The sequence below is a fragment of the Lutra lutra genome, chromosome 4 (genome assembly GCF_902655055.1).
Source record: "Lutra lutra chromosome 4, mLutLut1.2, whole genome shotgun sequence".
Classification (NCBI taxonomy): domain Eukaryota; kingdom Metazoa; phylum Chordata; class Mammalia; order Carnivora; family Mustelidae; genus Lutra; species Lutra lutra.
The window spans coordinates 173,919,804-173,942,752 of record NC_062281.1 but is presented as its reverse complement, the minus strand read 5'-3'; the positions used below and the strand labels follow the sequence as shown (position 1 = coordinate 173,942,752).

The window sequence follows — 22,949 nt, the reverse complement described above, 5'->3', positions numbered from 1 at the left end:
GCAGATAGGCTCTCTCAAAACATGCATGTAGACTTCACACGCACAGGCAGGCAATTATCTTTACACAGACACACGCATGCACATGCTAGTCCTCCACGTAAACGAATGCACAGAGACACATATGTGAGCACATATGAAACCACAGAAATATATCCCTGGACATACTCCAACACAGGTGCCTAATTCCCAGAACACACGCGTACAGCGCAGCACGTACTTGGATATGCACACACAGAGTATGTCTGCGCAAACATACCTAGACACACACCCGTGCCCACATGGACAATTACTCCTATACGTGAGCAGAGAAAGCTACAGAACTACAGTGCATACACGCGTGTGCACACAGACACAGGTGGCTCCCACAGAACCGCCCCCCCAACTCCCACACTGACCGTGCATGCACATATGTGCGCACATTTATACGCTTCCGCCCCAGAAAGCCCCACACACCAGCGAGCAGGGTCTCCTGTGGGGCTGGGCTCAGTGCCCTGGCCCCAGATGGTATCACCACGAGGTAATCAGTGCTGCTAATCACCACCAGCTGCCCTGGAGCCTGACTGCCACTGCTGGGTGGGGCTCCAAGACCTCCCGGGCCCAGGGTCGTATGCCCAGATGTCAGCCGGGCCCAAGGGCTGCCCACCCCACTGTCCCAGCTGGCCGATGGGGAATCCCCATCTGGCAGAGGCAGCACGGGAAGCTGGGGGAAAATAAAGAGCCAAGACAGGACCTTGTCCCAGGACAGGCCCCAGAGCTCCCACGCAGCCGAGCAGAGGTGGTCGGAGCCCCACATGCTCACGTGGATACCTGGCCCCCCGGCATATGGGCCCACAGGTGTGCATGCACGCACGCATATCCCACATGGCCCAAACAGACCTCCTGATTATTCCCCACAGATCTGCTTCCTCCTGTCTTCCTCATTCTGCTAAATGCCACCATAATTCACCCAGATGCTCAGGCCAAAAAACTAGGAGTCATCCTTGGTTCCTCCCCCGCCCCCCATCCAGTCCTGTTGACTCTGCCCCCAAAACACAGCCTGCATCCCCCCACTGCTCCCCCACTCTCACCCAAGCTTCTGCCTGGACTGTTGCAGGAGACCCCCAACCCCTACCTCCCACCCAGCAGCCAGCAAGGCCTTTCCAAATCTGTCGCTGTTATGTTCACGGTCCTGATTCAATTTTCCAGTTCTCATTTCATAAAACCCCAGATCTTTTCCTTGGCCTTCCTCAAAGCCCATCATGATCTGGCCTCCACCTTCCTGTCCAGCAGCCTCGCTCCAGGAGCCGGGGCCCCACCAGCTTCCATTCTCAGTACTATATTGGCCAAGTGGGTGTTCCCCTGGGGGGTTTTGTACCAACCCCTCCCTCTGCCTGGAAGGATTTGCCCCGATCTTTGCTGTACTGGCTCTTTGATAGGTCTCCTCTCAAAGTTACCTCCTCGGGTGGCCCTCCCTGACCACCAAATCCAGACGAATCTCAAGTGGCTCCTGATCACATGAATCTGTTTTAAATCTCTGCATAGGGGTGCCTGGGTGGCTCAGTGGGTTAAAGCCTCTGCCTTCGGCTCAGGTCATGATCCCAGGGTCCTGGGATCGGGCCCCGCATCGGGCTCTCTGCTCGGCAGGGAGCCTGCTTCCTCCTCTCTCTCTGCCTGCCTCTCTGCCTACTTGTAATCTCTGTCTGTCAAATAAATAAATAAACAAAATCTTAAAAAAAAAAAATCTCTGCATAGCTGCAGTGTGTGTGTGTGTGTGTGTGTGTGTGCGCGCGCGCACGTGCGCGCGCTGTCTTTCTCTCCTAATAAGCAAGAGCTTCCACGAGGGGCCGTGTCCACCCGCTGGTCCTCACCAGCCCACAGCTGAGCCTGGCACCCCAGAGGTGTCCCCTGGTGAGGTCGTGGAAAATGCACGCTGGCACTGTCCCAGCCCTCAGGCACAGATGCGCGCCCCACAGGAGTTATCACACGCCAGCACGGGCATGAGCGAACACACGTGCGGAAACACCCACAGGCGCACAGCTTCTGGGCCCCGGAGGAGAGGCTGAGACCCAAGGACCAAGGTCACGCTCCATTTCCTTTGGATGCTCTGGGTGTCCCATCTCCTTATGACTCTGGCTGTCTCCCACTGTCTCTGTCCTTTTTGCTCTGGGTCTGTGTCACTTTAGGACTCTCTAGCCTGCCTTCTTCCCTGTGCCGCTGGGCGCCCTGCAGCTCCCTCTCGCCTCTGCCTCTCTGCTTCCAACTCTCCTGTGTGCCAGTTTGGGGACCAGCTTCATCTCCAGCTCCAAATCTCTGTCTCTCTGGGTCTCTCTGGTCTCTGTCTTTTTCTCCCCCCTTCTGTATTTCCATGTCCCTGTCTCCTGCCTCTCTTTATCTTCGAGCTGCTCTGTTCTCTGCTTCCTTCACTCTGTCTCTGTCTCTCCTGTCTCTCTCTGCCTGTGTCTCTGTTTCTGGCTCTGTATCTCTGACTCTCTGACTCTGTTTCTTGTCCTCCCTCCACCTCTTTGCCTTAAATCAGCCCCGCTGCCCTGTCTTCACGGCTGTCCGCATCCCTGTGGCGGGGAGACCCATCTTTCACCTCTGGCGGCAGCTTTATGGGCCCAGCGGGTGCGCCGGCGCTCTACTCTGCCTCTCCGATGCCCACCATACCTGCAGGGCCACGGCGAGCTCCACACAGACAGCCTTGACCCTGGCAACATTTACAGATGCCCAACCAGACGGGCAGATTTCAATAGCTCATGGCACCCCGGAGCTCCCAGAGAGGTAGGTGCGGACTCTGACAGGCGCTGCTGCAGGGCAGGTGGTCACGGGGGCGGGGGGGTGTTAGGAGGGAGAACACAGTAGGCATTATGAGCCCCGACTTGATTGTCCCCTGGGCTCGGCCCGCTTGTTCTGAGGGAACTATGGGGAGGTGACAGGCACAAGAGTCCTGGATTCCAGTCCTACCTTTACCCACTGTGGGGTCCTGGGCCGCCGTCTCCCCAGCGTGGCATAAGGTAAACTATAGACTCCCCCCATGAACCCACTTCACCTGGTGTGCTAGGACACCTCGCAGCCCCTTGTCTGACAATTCTCCCTCAGTAGTTCTCCACCGAGGCAATTTTGCTCCCCATGGGACACTGGGCAACGTCTGGGGACACTCTTGACTGTTACAGCTTGGGGGCGTGCCTACTAGGATCCGGGGAGTAGTGCCCAGGGGTGCTGCTATACATCCCGTGATAGGATATGATATGGACGCCTCCTGTGAGGCACAGGACAGTCCCTCACAATAAAAGAATTATTGGGTCCACCTGCCAGCAGCGGCAAGGTGGAGAAACTCTGCTCTACCCCGAGGGAAAAATTCGGCTCCTCGGAATTCCCACGCTCTCTGACCGCCTGTAAAGTCTTCATCATACTCTGAGCAGGGGTGGGGGCCGTTAGAAGACAGTAGCGGTGATTCTGGCTCTGACTTTAATAGCGGCAGCTAAGATTTATTGGGCCTTTCTAAAGCACTGGCTGGCACCAAACATGGAGAAACTCATTTGAGTCTCGCAACAGCCACAGCAGGCCCGGGCACAATCGCGATGCCCGTTCCAAGTGCGGGGATGCAGGCAGAGAGAAGTGAGTCATCAGCTCAAGGTCACACAGCTGGCAAGGACAAAGCCAGATCTGAACTGGTCATTTTGGGACAGACCCACAGGGCAGAGTCTTGTCTGGGAAAGAGTCCACACAGCATGGTCCTGGGCAAGTCCTTTGGCCTCTCTGAGCCTCCTGGGGTGTTTTTGCTTTTGTTTTTATTTTTGTTTTCATCCATCAAATAGGATCTACTCTCTCATGTAACACAGCCAGCAGCAATTCTAGGAAATAAGACATTATTCTTACCTCTTTACGGGCCAGAAAGGCAAGGATTCAAGACTGAAGCCTCAGGTCATAGGGCTGGGAAGTGGTGGAGCAGAGGTCTGAACTGAGCTCTGCCTGACCCCAGGGCTTCGGTTCTGAATCAGGTCACCTGCAGTCGCCCAAGTGCCACAAAGCAGGAGAGCAGAGGTCCTCAAGCTTGGAGAACTGGTCCCACACCGCCCCACCCCCCAGGGTTTCAGAGTCAATAGAACTTGCTTTTTGAGTGGATGCTGCTGGCCCAGGGACCACGTGGAGAACCCCTGCAATAGAACCTGGTGTCAGATCGCGTGTCCCTAGGTTCAAATCCTGGCTCTGGCTTTTGCTGGCTCTGTAACAGAGGGATGGGGGGATGGGGGTGGGGGGGTGTCGCTTAACCTCTTCCTCTGAGAAACAGAAATAATGGTAACATCTATCAATTTGCTGGAAGGATTGAAGGGAATAATGACAAAGGGAAAGCTGTTCTCAGGGTGCTGGCACCTAGTCAATGCTCAGAAATGCTTGCTGGCATAACAATCCTCTAGCCGGGAAACTCCCCACCTCCCCAGACAGACTGGAAGCTTCCAGAGGGCAAAGGACTGATGCTTCCTCTTCTGTCTACGGGCCACCTCCCTGGGCTTGAACAGAGATGGTATCTCAGAATAAGCACAGAAGGGGCAATGGGATGTAGCCCTCATTTATCAAGGCACCCCAAGGGGCCTCTGAGCCACAGCACAGAGCCTCCTGGAGCAGGACGGGGAGGAGGGGCACAGCAGCATCGAGGAGCGCCAGGCTGACCTGGCCCTCAGCCTTCCTCCAAGCCCTGCCCACCTCCAGTAATCCCTTTCGGGGCCAGTGTTGGACTCCGGAGATCCTGGTGGAAGAGTTTATAGCCAAGCAATCAACACAGCTCAGTCCTGCTATGCTGTGCCACTCTGAGCCAACCTCTAATCCCTTTCAGGTCTTAGTTTCTTCACGGAAAAATTGAGCAAGAACTCCGAACAGAAGGTAAGGGTAGGGCCTCTAGCCCCAGGATAATTGGGTTCACCCTCCACCTTTCCCCTGACTTACAAGCTGGATGACTTTTGGCAAATCACCCCACCCCCACCCCCCGGGACAGTGGGGAGCTTCTGTTTCCTTGTTGGTAAAACAGACTTGTTCACAGCTCCCAAGGGCACTGTGAAGGATCCGTCAGATGATACGGTGAAAGAGCTAAGCGTGGCTCCTGGAACTCAGTAGAGTAGGCAGCTATCCTGTGCAAACGAGGAAAGAGAATAACCCTCACCACCACCACATACCATCTCTTGATAGGCTCCCCTGGCCGCCTGCCCTCTACACCCTTGGGTTTGAGACTGTCTTCATTTTCCTTCCCAGGACGGGGTGGGGAACAACCTCTCAGAAAAGGCACATCTCAACAGAGGCTTGGAAGAACGAGGAGTGCAATCGGTTATCACCCACTGATTTAGCTGAGTGTCTTTGTGCCATGCTGGACTGTAAGCCGTACAAGGAGCTGCTTTTGCTGCCATTTTATCCCCAGAGCCTATGACAGAGACTAAGCGCCTTACAAATCCTTGCTGCGAGAATGAAAGAGGAGCCCAGGTCCTGTAACAGACATACTCCTCACCCAGGAGGGCAGGCCAAAGAGTCTCCTCCGGCTGGTGTGGTTAGGAAGAGAGCATCCAGGGACTCCCAGATTCTTTCTTTGCATGCAAAAGCCTCAGACACTTGGAATCATAAATTCTTTGAACCCTGGAATCTCTGGGTGGAGAAAAGCTTTGCTGTTACCCAGCCCCACCTCCTCCCAGTAGCGCCTGCCCTGGGGCAGGGCTGGGGAGGCCTGACGGCTGGGCTAGGAAGGGAACTTCAGGGAGTGGACAGGAGAAGGGAAAGTTGAGGGTGAAAACGCAACTTTTTCATCAAGGCAGAAAAGCAAATCAAAGGTCGGAGAGGTTTGATCCTGGCTCTGCTACTTCCTGGCTTTGTTCTTTTAGGCAAATTCCTTCACGTCTCTGAGCCCTCAGTTTCCATATTTATAAAATGGGGTTGATAATGATAACACCGAGCCACGTGGAATTTGGGGGAGGATTAAACGAGATAAAGCATGAAACTAAGCCAAGCCCATATAAACACTCAAAAAAGGTTCATTATTAACATTATTATTATTATTGGGAAGGCTAGTAATTCACCAGGGACTCTGGCCCCAAACCTCACACCCACGTTCATATCTGACAGTCCCCCCTGTCCCCTTCACTATTTACATAGCTGATTTCATGTCGCTTTGAGAGGTCACTGACATTTCTGACAGATAGAAGACAGGGTGGTTGTTTTTTTCCCTCCATGAAGAAGCCCAAATAACAAATAATATATAAAGAAATAAAATCAGCTGGAGTGTCGTCGTCAGCCTTGACCACTCAGAGAAGACCTGACAAAGAGCACAGGTGGCTGGAAGGTAGGGGGAAAGAGCCTAAGACTGAGGACCTGGGTTCAAGGCCAGGGTCTGCTTTGATGTACTGTTTGGCTCGGGGGCCAGGGAGGGGGGAGGTTCCTGCCCTTTGGCAACAAGGTAAAGCTGAACTTTGGGGACACTTGAGCACCTTCCATTCCCCCACATCTGCAGGTCTTAAACCTGTAATGACCCAAACATACCCTCTCCTTGGAAATGGAAAGAGGGTCAGGTGAGCCAGACCTGGACAAAGGGCAGGACACAATGCCCCCTCACCTCAACTCCCTCCCACCCCCGTCCCACCCACTCAGAGTCAAGTGATCCTCACCCATCCCAGCGTCCCTGTGACCACGCCACACCACCTTCGCTGAGTGGCTCTGAGGGGGAGGAGAGAAAAAACAGGTACCAGAGATAGTCACGAACTTACTGGACTGGGATCCAACCCAGGAGCAAGAAACTCTCAATACTCCTCTGCCCTTTTCTAAAAAGTAATTTTCAGGGTGCCTGGGTGGCTCAGTGGGTTAAGTATCTGACTCTTGGCTTTGGCTCAGGTTATGATCTCAGGGTCATGAGATCGAACCCCACATATGGCTCTGCACTCATTACAGAATCTGCTGGAGATGATCTCTCTCCCCCTCTCCTTCTGCTCCTTCCCTGGCTCTTGTGTTCTCTCTCCCTCTCTCTCTCTCTCTCTCTCTCAAATAAATAAATAAAATCTTTTTTAAAAATAAAAAATAAGGGGCACCTGGATGGCTCAGTGGGTTAAGCTGCTGCCTTCGGCTCAGGTCATGATCTCAGGTTCGTGGGATCGAGTCCCGCATCGGGCTCTCTGTTCGGCGGGGAGCCTGCTTCCCTCTCTCTCTCTCTCTCTTTCTGCCTGCCTCTCCGTCTACTTGTGATCTCTTTCTGTCAAATAAATAAATAAAATCTTTTAAAAAAATAAAAAAAAATTAAAAATTAAAAATAAAATAAAAAATAAAAAGTAACCTTAATCATTAGGGCAATCCTAAGTGTCTCTCCTGATTCTCATTTTACAGGTGAATGGCTGTCATCCTCAACTTGAGCACTTTACAGTCAGGAAACGGGCCCTAAGAAGTGGCTTGCAGAGGCAGAGCTAGATTTAAATGGAGGGCTGTTACGGGCTCTGTGATAGACCCTTTCCTCCCTTGGGACTCAGTTTTCTCCTCTGTAGAATGGGGTGGTAACTCCAGAATCTGTAAGATCCAAGTTGGGACTTCTTTGCTGCTCTGAGCCCAGGTCCGCACCCAGAAGCCTCCAATAGCCCTGTGGGCCTGGGCGGAGAGAAAGGCAGGTGTAGACCTGACTGTCCTGCCAGGGATGTGGGGGAGGGGGGACACCCGCGCCAGACTCACAAAAACAACTAAATAAATCAGGGCCGGGAACTTCTAATTCTTCCCGGCTGTAGCTGCTACCGCTACGCCTGCCCAGCCTGGCCTGCCATCGCCTGGCCAGTTCCCGGGGCCTGGGAGGGGGACAAGTCACGGCCAAGAGCGCAGAGTCCAGCCAACAGAGCCGGAGTGATGCCTGGCCATCAACTTGGCCCGGACTCCCAGAGATGAGGGAAGGTCCCGGGTGCAGGATGACTCAGGCATCCCAGACCCCCTCCTGGGTAGGCACGTTTGGCGCCTGTGTCTATTTTTAGAGCAGGCTCCAGGCTTGAGCGCAGAGGGGCAGGAAAGGGCGGGGTGGGGGGGGGGAGCCTCATAGGGGCACAGGCGCCTGACCAGCTCCTCCCGCTCAGGGCTCAAGCCCCAGGCCCTCCAGCTGTCTATCTAGAAAAGAATGGAAACACAATACCAGGTGGGGAGAATTACAGGGGATGAGGTGTAGGCCCGAGAATGCATGCGTCCCCCGCTCCACCCGCCTCCCTGCAAGGCCTGGCAGTTCCAAGGAGCTGGGCGCGGCCTCCCCAGAGAAATGACCTCTCTTAAGTAGGGCCAGGAGCCTCGCGACGGCGGGTCTGGCTGGCTATGGGACTGGGGGCCACGGCGAGAGCCAAGTGGCTAGGGAAGGAGGAGAAGAGGCTTCCAAGTTGGGGGATCCCCTTCACATCCCGCCGTCGGCCACGCCTTCAGCCTACTCTGGCCACGCCCCCCTAGGCCATAACCAAGGCCGCTAGCTTCGCGCGGACTCCACACTAGGCCCCGTCTCCCATCTGGCTCCGTCCGGCCCTGGCCAGCCTTGCATCCTGCCTCCAAGGTCCAGAAGGGCCTAGATGCCAGGCGTCTGACGGCCTGGGCCTGGACCTGGGTCTGCCTCGGGAGGCCGGGACCGAAGAGAAAGGAATGGGTGCCTCCTCCCCCAGCGTGGGGTCGGGGAAAAGGAGAGCGTCGGGGTGGGGGTGGGGGTGGCGGTCAACCACAACGCCATTGACAGGGAGGTCTCTAAGCTGAGGGTGTATCTGTGGGAGCCCGGCGCTTTTTGAGGCCCAAGTGGCTGAGGCCCCTCGAAACACAGAAACACTGCTGTATTCGCGGGCACAGAGCGGTATGCCGAGGCATCTGAGGCAGACGTCTCTGGACTGATACCCCCACCACTGGACCGATACCCCAACCACTGGACCCTAGAGATTGAGTGCTGGGGAGTGGGGGCAGCTAATGACCCCAAATGCTTGAGTTCTCTTGGCGAGCTCAGGGTTTGGAGAGGCCCAAATGAAGGCCAATCCCTGGGTGTGGGAAAGGGGGAGGGGCAGAGGATGGGGAGGGGGAAGCTGGTCTCTTAGCACCAGCCCTCCATCTAGTGGGAAGTTTGGGAATCGCAGAGGGGATGCAGAGTTGGGGTGAGGGGGAGGTGTTCTTTGCGCCTCTAATCCTTCCTCTTCCTGGCGGTCCTGCTGACCCCTACCGCCACCATCCTCCCCACCCCAATCTGCTCCATCTCAGGGATTGGCCCCAGATCGTCATTTGAAGCTCTGTTCTCCCCTTTCCCCCATCCATATGGATGGTGTCCCCTTCTGTCCAGCGAGGCCACCACCCCGGGGTTCAGGCAGCTGCTCTCCTTTGCCTAGATCTCTGCAGCTCCTGCCTACTGCTGCCCTTGCCTCCAACTTTCCCCTTCCCCCTCCATTCTTCTACTGCCAGCCGACTAGAGTTTCTGAATCAGAAATCTGGTCCTGTCACTTTCTTGATTAATATCTTTCAAATATATATATATATTTTTTTTTATGATCAAGATGAACAGCCAGACCTTGGCTGGGGACTTAGAAGACTTTTCACCACTTAACCCCATCTCCTTCACACAAGCCAGCTGTCAGTTCTTCACACATCCCTGCTGGCGCTCACCAAGAGGCCTTCCCACCTGCTGTTCCTTTCTCCTGGAACACTCTTCCTTGCTGTTCTCAAGACTCAGGCTGGCAGAAACTCTGCTCCTTGGGAGGCCATTCCTGGCCCCCTCTCAGAATGAGTTTGGTCCTCCTTGTCTGAGCTCCCACAGTCCTGGGTGCCTCCCTGCCCCTCTCAGAGCGTCACTGCCTGGGTCTCATGGCTTATGCACTCCTGTGACAGGATAATTTATAGAGATGTTCATTGTTTTGCTCCCCTCCCAGTTCCATGCTGATAGCCCAGGCCTTTGGTTTTCCTAGCCTCAGGGAAGTGTGCAGGGCTGAACACAAAAGTTGTCTGAAGTCTGATGGCTCATCCTGACTTTGGAAAAAGCTAACCTTCTGGAAGTGACTATGCTGGGTATTCCCAAGGGATGAGGAGAAGAGGAGGGCCAGTGAGGGCAGAGAACGGAGGCAGAGCAGCTAGCTGCAGAGTGGGCAGAAGGGGGATCCTAGGAGTGGTAGGGATGTGTGTCCAGCAGCCCCACCCCTGACTGGTGGCAGGAGCTGTGGAAGATGGAGAGTGGTGCGCGGGGGGGAGGGAGAGGGCACAGAGAAGGAGCCCAGGCACTAGGGTTCTAGCCTCAGTGCTCCAGAGTGGCAGAGGAACGGCTGAGTTGCCAAGCCTCGAACCTTGAGCGACCACATGAACTGAGACAATGGACATCTTTGTGATCGAGGTTGCTGGAAGACAGGTGCTGCCTCCTCCATGCTTAGCCCCAGTGGGACAACAGCTCCTTGTGCAAGACTCTGGAGGAGGTGGCAAGGGGACCCCAGGGATGGTTGAGATTGCATTTGCTGCCAACTTGTAGGACAGGGCTTAGCATGGGTCAGATTGGAGCTGACTTAACAAGAATACAGAAATGGAGTGTTTCTTGAGTTTGTGCGCCAAGATTTCTCCCAGGCGCACCTGTCTGTTGTATCTGCACCATGGGGCTGGGACTGTGCCTCATCCTGAACTGAATTGTTGGGACTTAGCGGGGTGCCTGGCACATAGTAAGGGCTCAAAATACATATGCTGAATTCACTTTTCCTTGGTAGCTACAGAGATCTTCCTAAAACCTATGTCTGTTTCAGTGATTCCCCTGCAACCCTCAGAATAAAATCCAAACTCCTATCCTGTCCAGCAAGGCCCACTGTGATCAGAACCCGCCTCCCTCATGGCCTCATCAAGGCAGCCCATCTCCTCCCCTCACTCCACCCCTACTCTGCACTCTCCTCTCCTCTCCAGCCAAACCACATGATTCATAGCTTCCCAGACTTGCCAGCCTGTTTCAGGCCTGTGCTCCCTTTGGTTACCTGGCCCCTGCCCCTTTCTCCACCTCCTGAGTTTTCAATCAGTCTTCAAAGCTCAGCACAAGTGTTTCCTTCCTTAAGACTTCCCTGATGTCTTCCCCACAAAGGCAGAGGAGACCCCTCCGTCTCTGGAGCCGACTGCTCATATCCAGGTCAGACTCCCTCTCCCCCCAGCCCCAGCTCCCAGGTGGTGGTTTCTTTAGTGCCCCGCACCCTGCCACGTACACTGTAGGCTTTCCAGAAATGCTCACTGTTCACTGATCCTTAGTCCTAACCCTCCATGGACTCACGATGTGATCTCGAGCCACCTCTCCCCTCTGTGGGCCTCGCTTTTCCTCACTGCCCTATGGGGGTGGGAGTGGAACTCAATGGTCTCTCACGGCCCTTCTTTCTCTCAGCTGGGCGGGGCAGTGATGGTGCAAGGAAGACCATTCACCTGTGTGCCCTGCAGGCCCACCAAGGGCAGAGCACGCTCAGATGTGTAGCTGCACCTGTAGCTCCCCATGCGTGGCCACCTGAGAGCAAGTCCCTGCCTGTATGGGGGCACGTGAGCAAAGGCGTGCGTGGTCTTCTGGGTGTTGATGCTCTCTGTCCACCCAACCCCCCTCCCCAATCAACCACTGGCCCCGGCAGTGAGAAATTCAGCAGGAGCCAGAGATGCCAGTCCAGCAGCAAGTTAATATGCAAGGAATGAGCCTCCTGCAACATGCATGGCCTGAGGCTGGTGTCCCATGGGCCTTTGTCCTTCCCAGGCTTGCGCGTGCAGTACCCTCCCTCCACCCCCAGGTCTAGACACAGACACGGCCAGCCTGTGGTATAAAGAGCCAGAGATTTAGCTCCAGATGTCCCCCACTTGACGTCCTATGGGAACCTTAAACTCCACATTCATTCCTTCATCCATGGCTCTTAAGTTCACATCATGTGCCAGGCGGCGGCAAATATGTCAGTGAATATCACCCTGTCCTGCGCTCAGAGGTTCACAGTCTAGTGGGGGAGACAGACAACAAACAGGAAGGAGGTGCTGTAGTTTCAGAAAAGCAGTACTAAGGAAAGATTAGGCTGATGGGATACAAAATGACTCAGAGGGGCAAAGTGTATATAAGGAAGGCCTTTCTGAGGGGATGGCTTCAATCAAAAGATGAGGAGCCAGCAAAGCAGATAACTAGGAAAGAACGTTTCAAGCAGAGGGTACAGCACATGCAAAGGCCCTGGGGTAGGAGAAAGCATGAAATGTATTTGAGGAACAGAAAGGAGGCCACATAGCTGGAGCTCCATCAGTGAGGAGAGAGTGGCAGGGGACACATCAGAGCTTTGGACACAGTAGGGAGACTTAACTTTATTCTGAGAGCAAGGGAATGCCCCTAGAAGGTTCTGGGCAGAGGAAACTAAATCTATTCCTTCTCTCTGTGCCTCGTCTCCTTGGTATCCTTCTTCTTCTTCTTCTTCTTTTTTTTTTTTTTAGAGATTTTATTATTTGACAGAGAGAGTGCACAGTAGGGGGAACAGCAGAGGGAGAGGGAGAAGCAGGCTCCCCGCTGAGCAGGGAGCCCAATGCAGGACTCGATCTGGGGACTCCGGGATCATGACCTGAGCCGAAGGCAGACACTTAGCGACTGAGCCACCTAGGCGCCCTCTTGGTATCCTTCTTAAAGACTATGTTTTCCTCATCATCATATCATCAGTTCCCAGCACAGGGCTTGGCATGAGCTGGCATCAGACAATGTTTGCTGAATGAATGAATGGCCGGTTCAGGCTGTCCTGGCTCAAGGCTTGAATGAGTGAGTGGCTCAGAGTGGGTGAGCTGGGCCACTGGGGAGTCCTCAGGGAGCTCAGATGGGAGTCATCTGAGCAAGATTAATATATTTAGGTGCCCTGCCCACTGAAAAGAATCTGGTGTTCTTCATACATAATTCATAATAGAAATAATACTATTCTGTGAAGCATAATACTTACTGAAATGCTGAAATGGAAACAACTTCTTTTTGGGGATTTTTCAATTGCAAAATTCTGGATAAGTTCATCGAAGCAGAATTTCTTCTCTCTTTCTGTGTGTGTGTGTGTGTGTGTGTGTGTGTGTGTGTGTGTGTGTGTGTTGCTGCCGGCTTGCAGGTGCCCCAAGCTGGATTATCTGACCCTTGGGTCAACCATGCTAGAAGGCAGGCCTGACCCAATGGTCCTCTCAGTGATATGGTCTTGGCTTTGAGCTCAGGACAACGTCAAATGCCAAAGTGGCCCCAGTGGCCCAGGCCTGATAGCAAGTGGCCCACAGAAGCACTGTTGGCAGTTCCTCAAGGCTGTGCCTGATGTGGCAGGGGCTCAGTGCATGAACCCATGCCACCCCCTGGGCCACCAAGGCTTTGATGCCTCTGCCCATCTCTGACCCTCTGAAAACTGTACAAAGTAACCAAGGCACCGAGAGACTTCTCAGAGGAAGAATCTAAAGCTCAGAAAGGTTGTTTAACTTGCAGTCACTCGGCAAGTGGAGATCAAGTTGCAATTTAAGCATGAGACTGGCCCCCAAGCCGACTTCATTCCCCTCCTCCTCTGGGTGGGCCAGACAAGGCAAGAGCACCAAGGGGCACAGCCTATCTGTCCAGATCTGATTCCCAGAGATGAGAAGAACGAACTGTGGCGCTGAACCCAGCTCAGCCTTGCGATGGGCTCTACATTGGGCTCAGCCTCTTTGGATGCCCAGCTGATCTCTAAGCTCAAAGCACTCCTAAGCCATTCCCAGGGCTTATCCTTGTCTCCAGGTCCCCATGTGGATCCCACAGCATTATATAGACACAGTGCTAGGCACCCAGAGGGGCTCCAGAAGCTTGAACAGAAGCTCTGGGCTTGGGCTCTGGGTCCCAGGATTCACTCTTCTTACTTACTCCCACAGTGGCGGACTTCACAGTTTCTATCCATCATTCAATGCCAACCACACCTGCTCTGCTTATGGACCCTGTAGGGAGTTAGACTCAGTTCCCGAGGGGGAGGAAGGTTGACCTCCCTTCCCCACCTCAATGCGCTCCCTGGAGACAGGGCTCTGGAAACTCAAACAAAGCAGATCAGAGATTCTCAGGGAGAATGGGAAGGCGGGTGGCTCAGGGCAGCACCCCCACGTGCAGTCCAGTTTCCCCAAGGCAACCCCAGAGTAAGCTTTGCCTCCACTGGGTTCTAGCACACTCCACCCCCACAACCCCCAGTGGGTGGGAAGTGACAAATGAGCCTGAGGAAGCAGAGAAGGGGAGGCAGCGATCAATAGCATTAACATGATGCCCAAATTAAATATTGACTTTCCTGGTTGACTCTAGGGATGCCTGGATTGATGGCTGGGGCTCTGCCATGCACTGCAGGGAATGGGGACATACCAGTCTGGAGCAAGCCCAGTGGGGACCCCAGTGGGGAGGCTTGCTCCCCCTGACCAGGCAGAGAGGGCTGCAGAGAGCCCCGGGCACTTGCCTGTATCTCCATCTTGTACCCTGGGAACTCCCCGGGAATCCAAAGTTCCCTCCTCCCAGAGGTCTTAGAGCTGAGGTTTTGTTGAACACCCACCTCTACCCTCCATCTGCTCTGCAGGACTTGCCGCTGGCCTGCAGCCCAATAAATGAGTAGAATCAATCTCCATGATGATATCCATTCCCAGGTCTCAGGACCCTGCCTCCCCGAATGGCAGAGCTGGTTATTTTTGGTCTGTCATTATGTAGGAACTTGGGGACGGGGTAAGGATGACCTCTTCATTGCTTGGAAATATTCCATCATCCTTGCCAGCTAATTTACCTTCAGACCCTACAGTGGACCCTAAACTTCCTGTCCCTTTTCGTAGCCCCACTGCAAGAGTTGTCTCTACCGTCTTCATTTCTTTACCTCCTGCTCACTCTACAGCCTACTCCAATATGGCCTCTTGCCGCACCCATGACCCTAGTACAGCTCTGTGTTCCACTTCCGTGAGTCTGACCACCTACTTCCTACTTGAAATTCCCCTTTGACTACCTCCAAGGTATTTCCAGGTTAACACACTCAAGGCCAAAGTCATAATGTGTCTCCCCCAAAGCTGGTTCTCTTCTGGTGCTCCAAATCTAATGGCACAATTGTCCATCATAAGAAAGAAGCCCATGAGTTGTCCTTGGCTCCTTCCCATACTGTCCTTATCAGGGGCCGACAACTCCACCCACTACATACATATAAATTCCGTGCCCCCTCTACTCTAAGTTCCCTTCGTGTATGGTCCCCTCACTGGTCTCTCTGCATCCATCCTCACTCTTTGTTAATAACCCACCCCCATCCATTTCCCATCCACTCAGTGCAATCCTGTTAATAAATAAATCTGATCATGCCGGTCCCTGGCTCGACACCCTTCTTGACTTCCCACTAGCCTGCATGCCAAAGCCCTTGTGGGAGGCTCCCCTGTCCTGGACATTAAGATGTATGTTGAGGGCCTGAGGGGGTAGGGGTCTTCCTGGGGTTGGTGGCCTTGGAGAAGTGCAGGGAAGAATAATAGGGGGTACTAGGGACTGGCCCTAAAAAGCCCAACTGTGGGACCCCATGAACTGCCACGGTAGGCAAGAAGCCTTGAGGAAACTAAGTCCAGAGAGGCAGAAGTTCACAGCATCCTGCACACAGGGTCTCCCTCAGGCGTCCTTGGTCACCTAATTTCTTTTTAATTGGTGCCTAATGGAAGCGAATTAAACCCTACTGAGTTTTATTATGTCTGTTCAAGTGCCAGTCCTAACCTGCCTCCCTTCTCCCAGGGTCTGGGGCTGCAGGTAGAAGGAAGGAAGACAGGCTGTGGCGTGAGGGAAAGGTCTCCTTGGGACACCCCCCTCCCTGTCCACCTATATTCCCTAAATACCTAGATTCTAGGAACACTGACTTAGGACCTACTTCATGCTGATACTGTGCTGGGACTCTTCCCTGCGTCACCTTCTTGAACCCTCACCATGACCCAGTGAGGCAAGTGGTACTTGTGACCTCCTTTCCACAGATGACACTAAACTGACTTGTCCAAGGTCACTGTCTTTATTCTGTCTAGAGCTGTGCCATCCAGTATGGTAGCCACTAGCCACACATGGTTGCTGAAGACTCAGAATGTCACCAGGCTGAATTGAGATGTGCTGTTCGTGTGAAACAAACACTAGATTTCAAAGACTTAGTATGAAAAAGAACATAAAGCATGTTGTTGGTAATTTTCGGAGTATGTGTTGAAATGATGTCTTCTATATACTGGGCTAAATATATTATGTTTTTAAAATCTCGGGTGCCTGGGTGGCTTAGTTTGTTAAGCATCTCCCTTTGGCTCAGGTCGTGATCCCCGGGTCCTGGGACTGAATCCCCCATCAGGCTCCCTGCTCAGCAGGGAACCTGCTTCTCCTTCTTCTCCTTCTCCCCTTGCTTGTGCTCTCTCTCTCTTTGACAAATAGGCAATAAAATCTTTAAAAACAAACAAACAAATGAAATAAATCTCGCCTTTTTTCTTTTTAAAAATGGCTACTAGAGAATTTGAAATTTACAATTGCATATGTAAATTTCATTTTCTTGTTGGACGTTGTCCCAGGGTCTGTTCTTACAAAGGTAGGGCTGGTCTGCTCACCCGTGACCCTGCCATGGCCCGGAAGGCAAGGGAAGCTGCGGCTGAACTTGGGTGAGCCTCTGGGGCTGTCCTATCTCTTGGGAGGGCGGCATGTCCCCTTCAGCACCCTGGACAGCGCCCTGGCTCCCCTCTGAGCCTGGTACTGTGTACATGTCACCGGCAAATGCTCCCCAGGAATAATACCAGCAAGGAAGGCTGGGTACGAATTATAGATATCTTCATTCTGCAGATAAAGAAACCAACGCTGGTTTGTGCATTCCCTCTGTTCAGTCAGTAAAGATCTGCTGATGCCTACTCTGGAGCCCTCGACTGAGCTCACAAACATGAACCACATCAACGTGACTATCACCAGTTCTGTGAGCAATGTGACAGTGAAAGTGTGTGCCACGGCTGAGATGGGGAGTTCAGGGATGGCTTCATAGATGGGCCACTTGGGCTGGATCTAGAAGGGTGAAGGGATTTGCCGGTGCGAGCAGGAGGGAGTTCCAAGCAGAAGAAATGGCATGTGCCTAGGCACAGAGGTGAGAGAGACAGGTTAGGAGAGGTAGACAAGGGTCACATCACCAAGGGCCTTGCATTCTAGGCTAATTCTAGGATCCCTAGGAGGCTTCTGGGCAGGGCAATGGGCAGGCCAGGTGGACAAAATCCTGGAGACAGGAGGCAGAGAGAATAAGGAGGATGATGAGCAGAGAGATTTAAGTACAGGAAAGAAACGACAGGTTGATTGCTATCAGCCCTAAAAGAAGGGCTAACAGGCCTACAGATAAGGAAACTCAAGGCTGATAGGGCCTAAGGTCACACCTGCTGCTGCTAGGCAGTGCCTGGGGGAGTGAGGACTGTGGGGCCAAGAAGCACAGAGCCTCAGCCCAGGAAAGCTCTGGCCCTGACCACAGATGTGAGTTTCTTGCCTCGGGAGCCTCTGCACTGCAGCTGTGGTTGCTGCCTGAGCAGAATCAACAAGGTGAATACTAAGCTGCCTTAATCCAGATGCACAGCAAGAAACCACAAGAGGGGAGGGGAAAGTGCATGGTAGCTCAGCCCCAGAGAACCCCGTGGTGGCCAGTGAAGCCCAAGGCCAGGAAGAAAGGAGATAGGAATATAGGAAAGACACTGAGAAGGCACTAGGTGGTAGCTCAAAAGAAAGCCTGGCCCGTGGCTGGGGGCGGGGGTGGTGGTTGGCACTGCTGGCCCAAGGTCAAGACCAGGTCCTTTGTTTATGCTAACTGCGCCCATCACAGCACCCAACCTCTACCTGGGCCATACACAGCCCTTCCTTGGGGAGTTTCTGATTGGAATTTAAAAGAAAGTTTCTTCCTCTCTGGGGGCAAAGCCAGTGACGGGAGCTAGGAAGCCTAGTTGGGGACAGTGAGGAAGCTTGCCTAAAAGAATGAAGCTGACACAGAGCAGCTGTAAGGGACAGATCATCTGGAGGCACCCTCACCCTGGGTCCCAAGACCTATGGACAGCCACACATGCCCACCGCTATCTTCCCTGAAGCTTGCAACTCCTGAGTGAACAAAGTTCCCTTTTATGCAGGCTGGCTGGGATCAAGAGTCTGCCCCTCACAGCCACAGGCCCCAGTATAGTCACTTACAAGGTGTGTGTTTGGGAAAGTCATGTCCCCTCTCTGAGCCCTGATTTTCTCATCTGTCAAATGGGGGAGTCACAGTACCTACCTTCAAGTCTCAAATGAAGTCGTTCCTGAGAGAGCCCTGTGCACTGTGCGTGCCTGGGCTGCCGGGGGCGGGGGGTGGCAGGGAGGCCTGGAAAAGCCCAGGGCCTAGAGGCACAGGTCTGAGGACTCTGCTGCTGCTCCTCTGACCAGGCCCACAGCAGGCAGGATTCAGAGAAGACTAGGGGAGCCTGGACCTTGTGGCCAGCCCCTCTTCCAGGGGCTTTTAGCTGTGACCCCCGCCGCAGCAGCCAGTCCCTTCCCCCTTCTCCCCCATCTAGGCTCCCACAGCACCTAACCCCTCCCTCTGAAGGGTCAACCATCCCGAGACTGGGTCCCTGGAGAGTGGCCCAGGGGTGCCTGTGCTGCTGAATGACCAGGCCGGCAGCCGCACCTGTGGCCCTGCTCACAATGCTGCCTGACCACAGGAGCGCCACTGCCCACCCTCTATGACATTTCCATGTGCCAATCCTACACCTCTTCTTCCTGGGCGCCAGCATCCACTCCAGCGTGTGAGGAATAGACCCCAGCACAAGCCTCCCACCCTGGCCCTCTGGCCCCTCTCCTCCTCACCCACCCTGAGCCCTGGACCCTGAGGCTCCATGGCCATCCAGTGCCCTGCCGCTCCCCTGCAGCCAGGAAGCTCAGGTCCCAGGGAGCTGAGCTCCAGCTTCCTGTCTTGTCAGGGGGAGGCTGATAAAGATGGAGGCAGGCGGCTCCACTGCCCACAAAGCCTGGGCTGCAAATCCCAGCTCTGACTCTGATAGTGGCCTTGAGCAAGTCACTTCCCAATTCTGGCCTCATTTTCCCACCCACAGACCTAAAACCTCCCAGTTATTCTGAGGGATCAGGGGTTGTGTGTCCAAAGCTCCTAGCACAGAGACCAAGTGCCAAGAGATAATAGATAAAAGCCTTTAGAAGTGTCTCCTGTGCCAGGCCCTCGCTCAGCGCTTTGCTCATATTAACATGACTCATCCTCTCAACAACCCTGTGAGGTGGGTACTATTACCAGCCCTATTTCACAGAAACCAAGGTCACTAAGCTCTGCCTTGGCTCCAGCCCTGGCAGACTGGCCTGTGAGTCCCAGGGAATAGCAACCATGACCATCACAGCCAAGGGGGAAGGTCAGCTGCCAGGGGCCCCTTCCCACATTCCCAATCTGCTTACCCCAACCCAGGCCCTGACAAGAGACAGGATGTGCCCAAGGTCACCCAGGGAGTCAGGGGCAAAGACAGAGTCAGAGCCCAGATGCCCCCTCCCAGTCAGGGTAGGCCTGACCCCATTATACAATTCGAGGAGACCCAGTGAGGTGAACCAAGGAGACAGGGGAACAAAATTGGGGTCCCGAGGCTGGGCCTTTACCCACGGGAAGCAAACAGCTCAGCAGCAAAATCCACAGAGTGAAGTTTATTCCCGACAAAGTTTCCCTCCCCCCTCCCCAGCCCAGGACAGGGACAGACAGCTGGGGTGAAGATGGGGGGCCTCTGAGAAACAGGGAAGGGCCCTGGCCCCCCCAGGCCATGCCGTGTCTGGCTCCCCCAGCCAGGCTGAGTCCACTGCGCCTCCCTGCCCAGCCCTCGGGAGAGGGGAGGGGGCGCCGGCTCCTGGGTGGTTCCAAAGTGGAGTGTGAAAATAGAGAGATATATATATTTATACGCAGTGGACAGTCCGGTGTGCACTCACACCTCTGTCTGGAAGTCACCATCAGGTGGCTCTGCGGGCTCCCAGGCAGCTGCTCGGTGCAGGCCCAGCCGTTCTCGGGGCTTGGGGGGAAGCGAGCCCAACGTCATCGACTTGAAGGTGCTCCAGCTCTGGTGTCTCCGCTGTTGGGACAAGCTGGGATGCTCCCCAGGGCTGGGCTTCTCCTGTGAGAGGCAGTGGGAATGACCCGTGGAGATGGGCCCATACCCTCTCGCTCATTGGGCAGGACAAGCAGAAGAGGCCCAGAGAGGGCCAGAAAAGCCCAAAGTTACCCAGTATCCAGGTGCCTGAGTAGGGTTCAGACCCAGATCTGCTTGGCTCCAGAGCTGGAGGAATGAGCCCTGTGCACTGAAAGGCCCCTAGGGTTCATGTCTTCTATGTGTCCATCCTCCTTGAGATCCTGCCGGAGCCCCAGCAAGGCTCCCCATGCCCAGGCAGCCCCAGAACTGTCACTTATGCCATGGGTAGGCCCTTGGTGAGGCGGGCTGAGGTTGCCCAGGAAGGGGAGGAGTGCTGGGAGGGCAAAAGCCCCTCAGAACCTGCCTGACCCTGACTCTGACCCAGCCCGGGGGACTTATACTACACATGCTCCACTAGGCTGTCCCACCTGAGGACACACTCCACTGCTTCTCCCTCTGCAACTGGGGCCACGGGTCCAGGTCCGACCCTGGGGGGCCCTGTGTCGGGTTGGGCCCGGAGCTGTGGACAGGGAACACTCGGGAGGGGCCCTCACCTTGGCTGTGGACTGGCTGCGGTAGCGGTCGAAAGTGTGGAATTTCTGGTTGAGCTCGTGGTAGAGTTCCGAGTGCCGCTTCCGGGTGTGCATCACCTTCTGGGAGCCACAGGGGGTCAGAGGAGGGGGAGGGCACTGCACCGGGCAGCACGGTGAACTAGCCCCTACCCCTGCTCCCCAGCATCCTGGCACTCCACATCTCTGCCTGCCGCTGGCCCCCTAAGACAAGGCCCCACTCTCCCTCGATTTCCCAGATCTGAGCTTGGGCTCGGATTGGAGGATGGTAGGAAGATGCCCGCGGAAGCCATGTGCTTGTGGTCCTTGGGTCAGGCTCTGCAGTGAAGCTTTGGCTCATGTTAGGAATGGACCCTCTGGGGACAGACACCATGGACAGATGCCCCCCAACACACTCACACGCACACACTCACACACACGCACCACTTACCTCAAAGTCCAGGTCTGAATATCGTAACTTCTTTCGCTGGGAGGGAGCAACAAGGAGACAGTGAAGGAGAAGAAAGTGTTTTAACTGCACGCGGGGGCTTTAGAGCAGGAGCCCTGGTACTCCACATCTGCCCTCACACCCCCCTGCCAGCCCGGGCCCAGGAGCCAGGAGCTCTTAAGGGGAGCCCTGGGACTGGAGCAAAAGGACAGAAGCCTGGGGGATGAGGAGCTGAGGCGTGACCCCACTGCAGCCCCGCACTCCCACCGCTCCTGCAAGGCCCACACACACCCAGACCTGCAGGCAGACACACCACAGACACCCCAGCCAAGTGTCACCGAGACATGGATTTCTACACGGGATCACACAGTAGACTGTCCCTCCTCTGGGCCCCGGGCTCTACCTTTCACCCCATCCTGCCCCATTCTCTGCCAGCCACAGGCGCGCCTCTCCTTGGAACCTTCCACATGCCCGGTGAACACAAGGACTCAGTTTTCAGTCCTTCCTTGGACCCCGCCTTGCTGACAAACCAGGTCTTGCCTCCCTGGCCTCTGCACCCCTACAGCCCATCGCTTGCCTAAGAGCACGAAATGTTCAAGGCCCTCTGCAGGGTACAGTGCTGTTCAAGGATGAGGCCTGAGAGTCTTAGTGTTGGCACCAGGAGTACTCATGAGAGTAGGTCAACTGTCCCGGGTTACCCTGGGGAAACTGGGGTCTGGGGAGGGGAAGGGACTTCCCCCAAGGCCCTCAGGGATGATGCTAAGACCACCAGCTAAGATTTCCTAAGTCCTGGGCCCAGCAGACATGATCATCGCCACTGGCCTCCATGACACCACGCCCTCCTGGTCTTCCCACCATCCCTGGTTTCCCCCGCATGAGGCCTTCCATGCTCAGCCCTAGACCTTCTTGTGCCCTTGACCAAGCACCACCACGCGTATGCCCTCCCTGTTCTGGCCACATCTCTCTCTCTGGAGGCAGCAGGACATCTCTTCCTGTCCCCTGTTGCCCACAGGCACCACACACACAGCTGTGCCCAACTAAAAAAACTCCGAATTCCCCACCCCAAACTCATTCCTCCGCCTCCACTCCACTGCAGTTTGTCTGCACCAGAATCCTGGACGTCATCCTTGACCCCTGAAGACACCGCCACATTTATTGCTACCTCCCACACACAGAGCCCAAAACTGGCCCCTCCTCCGTGGCCAGCCCCGGGCAGGTGTCCACAGAACAAAACCTGCCGTGACGCCGACCGAGCTCCTCCCTGGCTCTGGTGTCATTTTGTCTTTGTTATGCCTTCCTGTTTCTGCCATCTGCAGCAGGAGCGGGCACCAAATGTTCAAGAAACATTTTTGGGAGAGAAACTAAACTTGCAAACCTCTAGCTGCTAACTTAATTTCCTTTGTGTGGAGGATGAGGAGAGATGTCGGAGGCCAAACACGAGCAGCCTACGGTGTCTGAGCTGTGACTCCAGCCCGTCCTTATCTGTGTTTCCATCATCCCTCCAGAGTTCTAGAATGTCCTAGAGTTCTACAGTGGCTCACTGCTTGTCACCTGCTTGTTCCCAGTAATTCCCTGAGGAAGCTGGAGAGAAGGTGGGGCATCCACAGAAAACACACAGGCAGGGAGACAAAGGGGCTTTTCTCAGGGGTTTTTTTCAGGAAGAAAGGGTCAACACCAGAGGCCTAGGGCCAGTGCCTGAGGCTGATTTCAGGGATGTTAACAGCATCAATTTCCAATTATCTAGCACTTTCTACTTGCTCCACAAATACACAAACATTTATACCACTCAATTAGTCCTCGGAACAATTCTACAAAGAGGCTGCCCTCTTTACAAACAAGGAGACTGAGGCTTGGAGAAAGATGACACTCGGGACCTCACGGCTGATCGGTGGTGC

At 54.6% G+C, this 22,949-nt stretch overlaps 2 protein-coding genes across 9 annotated transcripts in view; both read right to left on the bottom strand.

Annotated features, from left to right (window-relative positions):
- Positions 1-3,961, bottom strand: part of COL16A1 (collagen type XVI alpha 1 chain) — a 56,512-nt gene extending 52,551 nt beyond the window's left edge. The window contains exon 1 of the mRNA XM_047726979.1: positions 3,859-3,961. The gene's annotated coding sequence lies outside the window, so the exon portion shown is untranslated. The remainder of the gene's footprint in view (positions 1-3,858) is intronic.
- A 15,609-nt stretch (positions 3,962-19,570) lies between these two features.
- Positions 19,571-22,949, bottom strand: part of ADGRB2 (adhesion G protein-coupled receptor B2) — a 36,578-nt gene continuing 33,199 nt past the window's right edge. For 6 of the 8 annotated variants that reach the window (XM_047727880.1, XM_047727882.1, XM_047727885.1 and 3 more), the window contains 3 exons: positions 21,058-21,093; positions 20,613-20,711; positions 19,571-20,043 (listed from right to left, as the gene is read on the bottom strand). In XM_047727880.1, the coding sequence (XP_047583836.1) occupies positions 19,858-20,043; positions 20,613-20,711; positions 21,058-21,093 (321 nt within the window). In that variant the 3' untranslated portion in view covers positions 19,571-19,857. The remainder of the gene's footprint in view (positions 20,044-20,612; positions 20,712-21,057; positions 21,094-22,949) is intronic. The other 2 variants (XM_047727881.1, XM_047727883.1) reach the window with 1 other exon arrangement.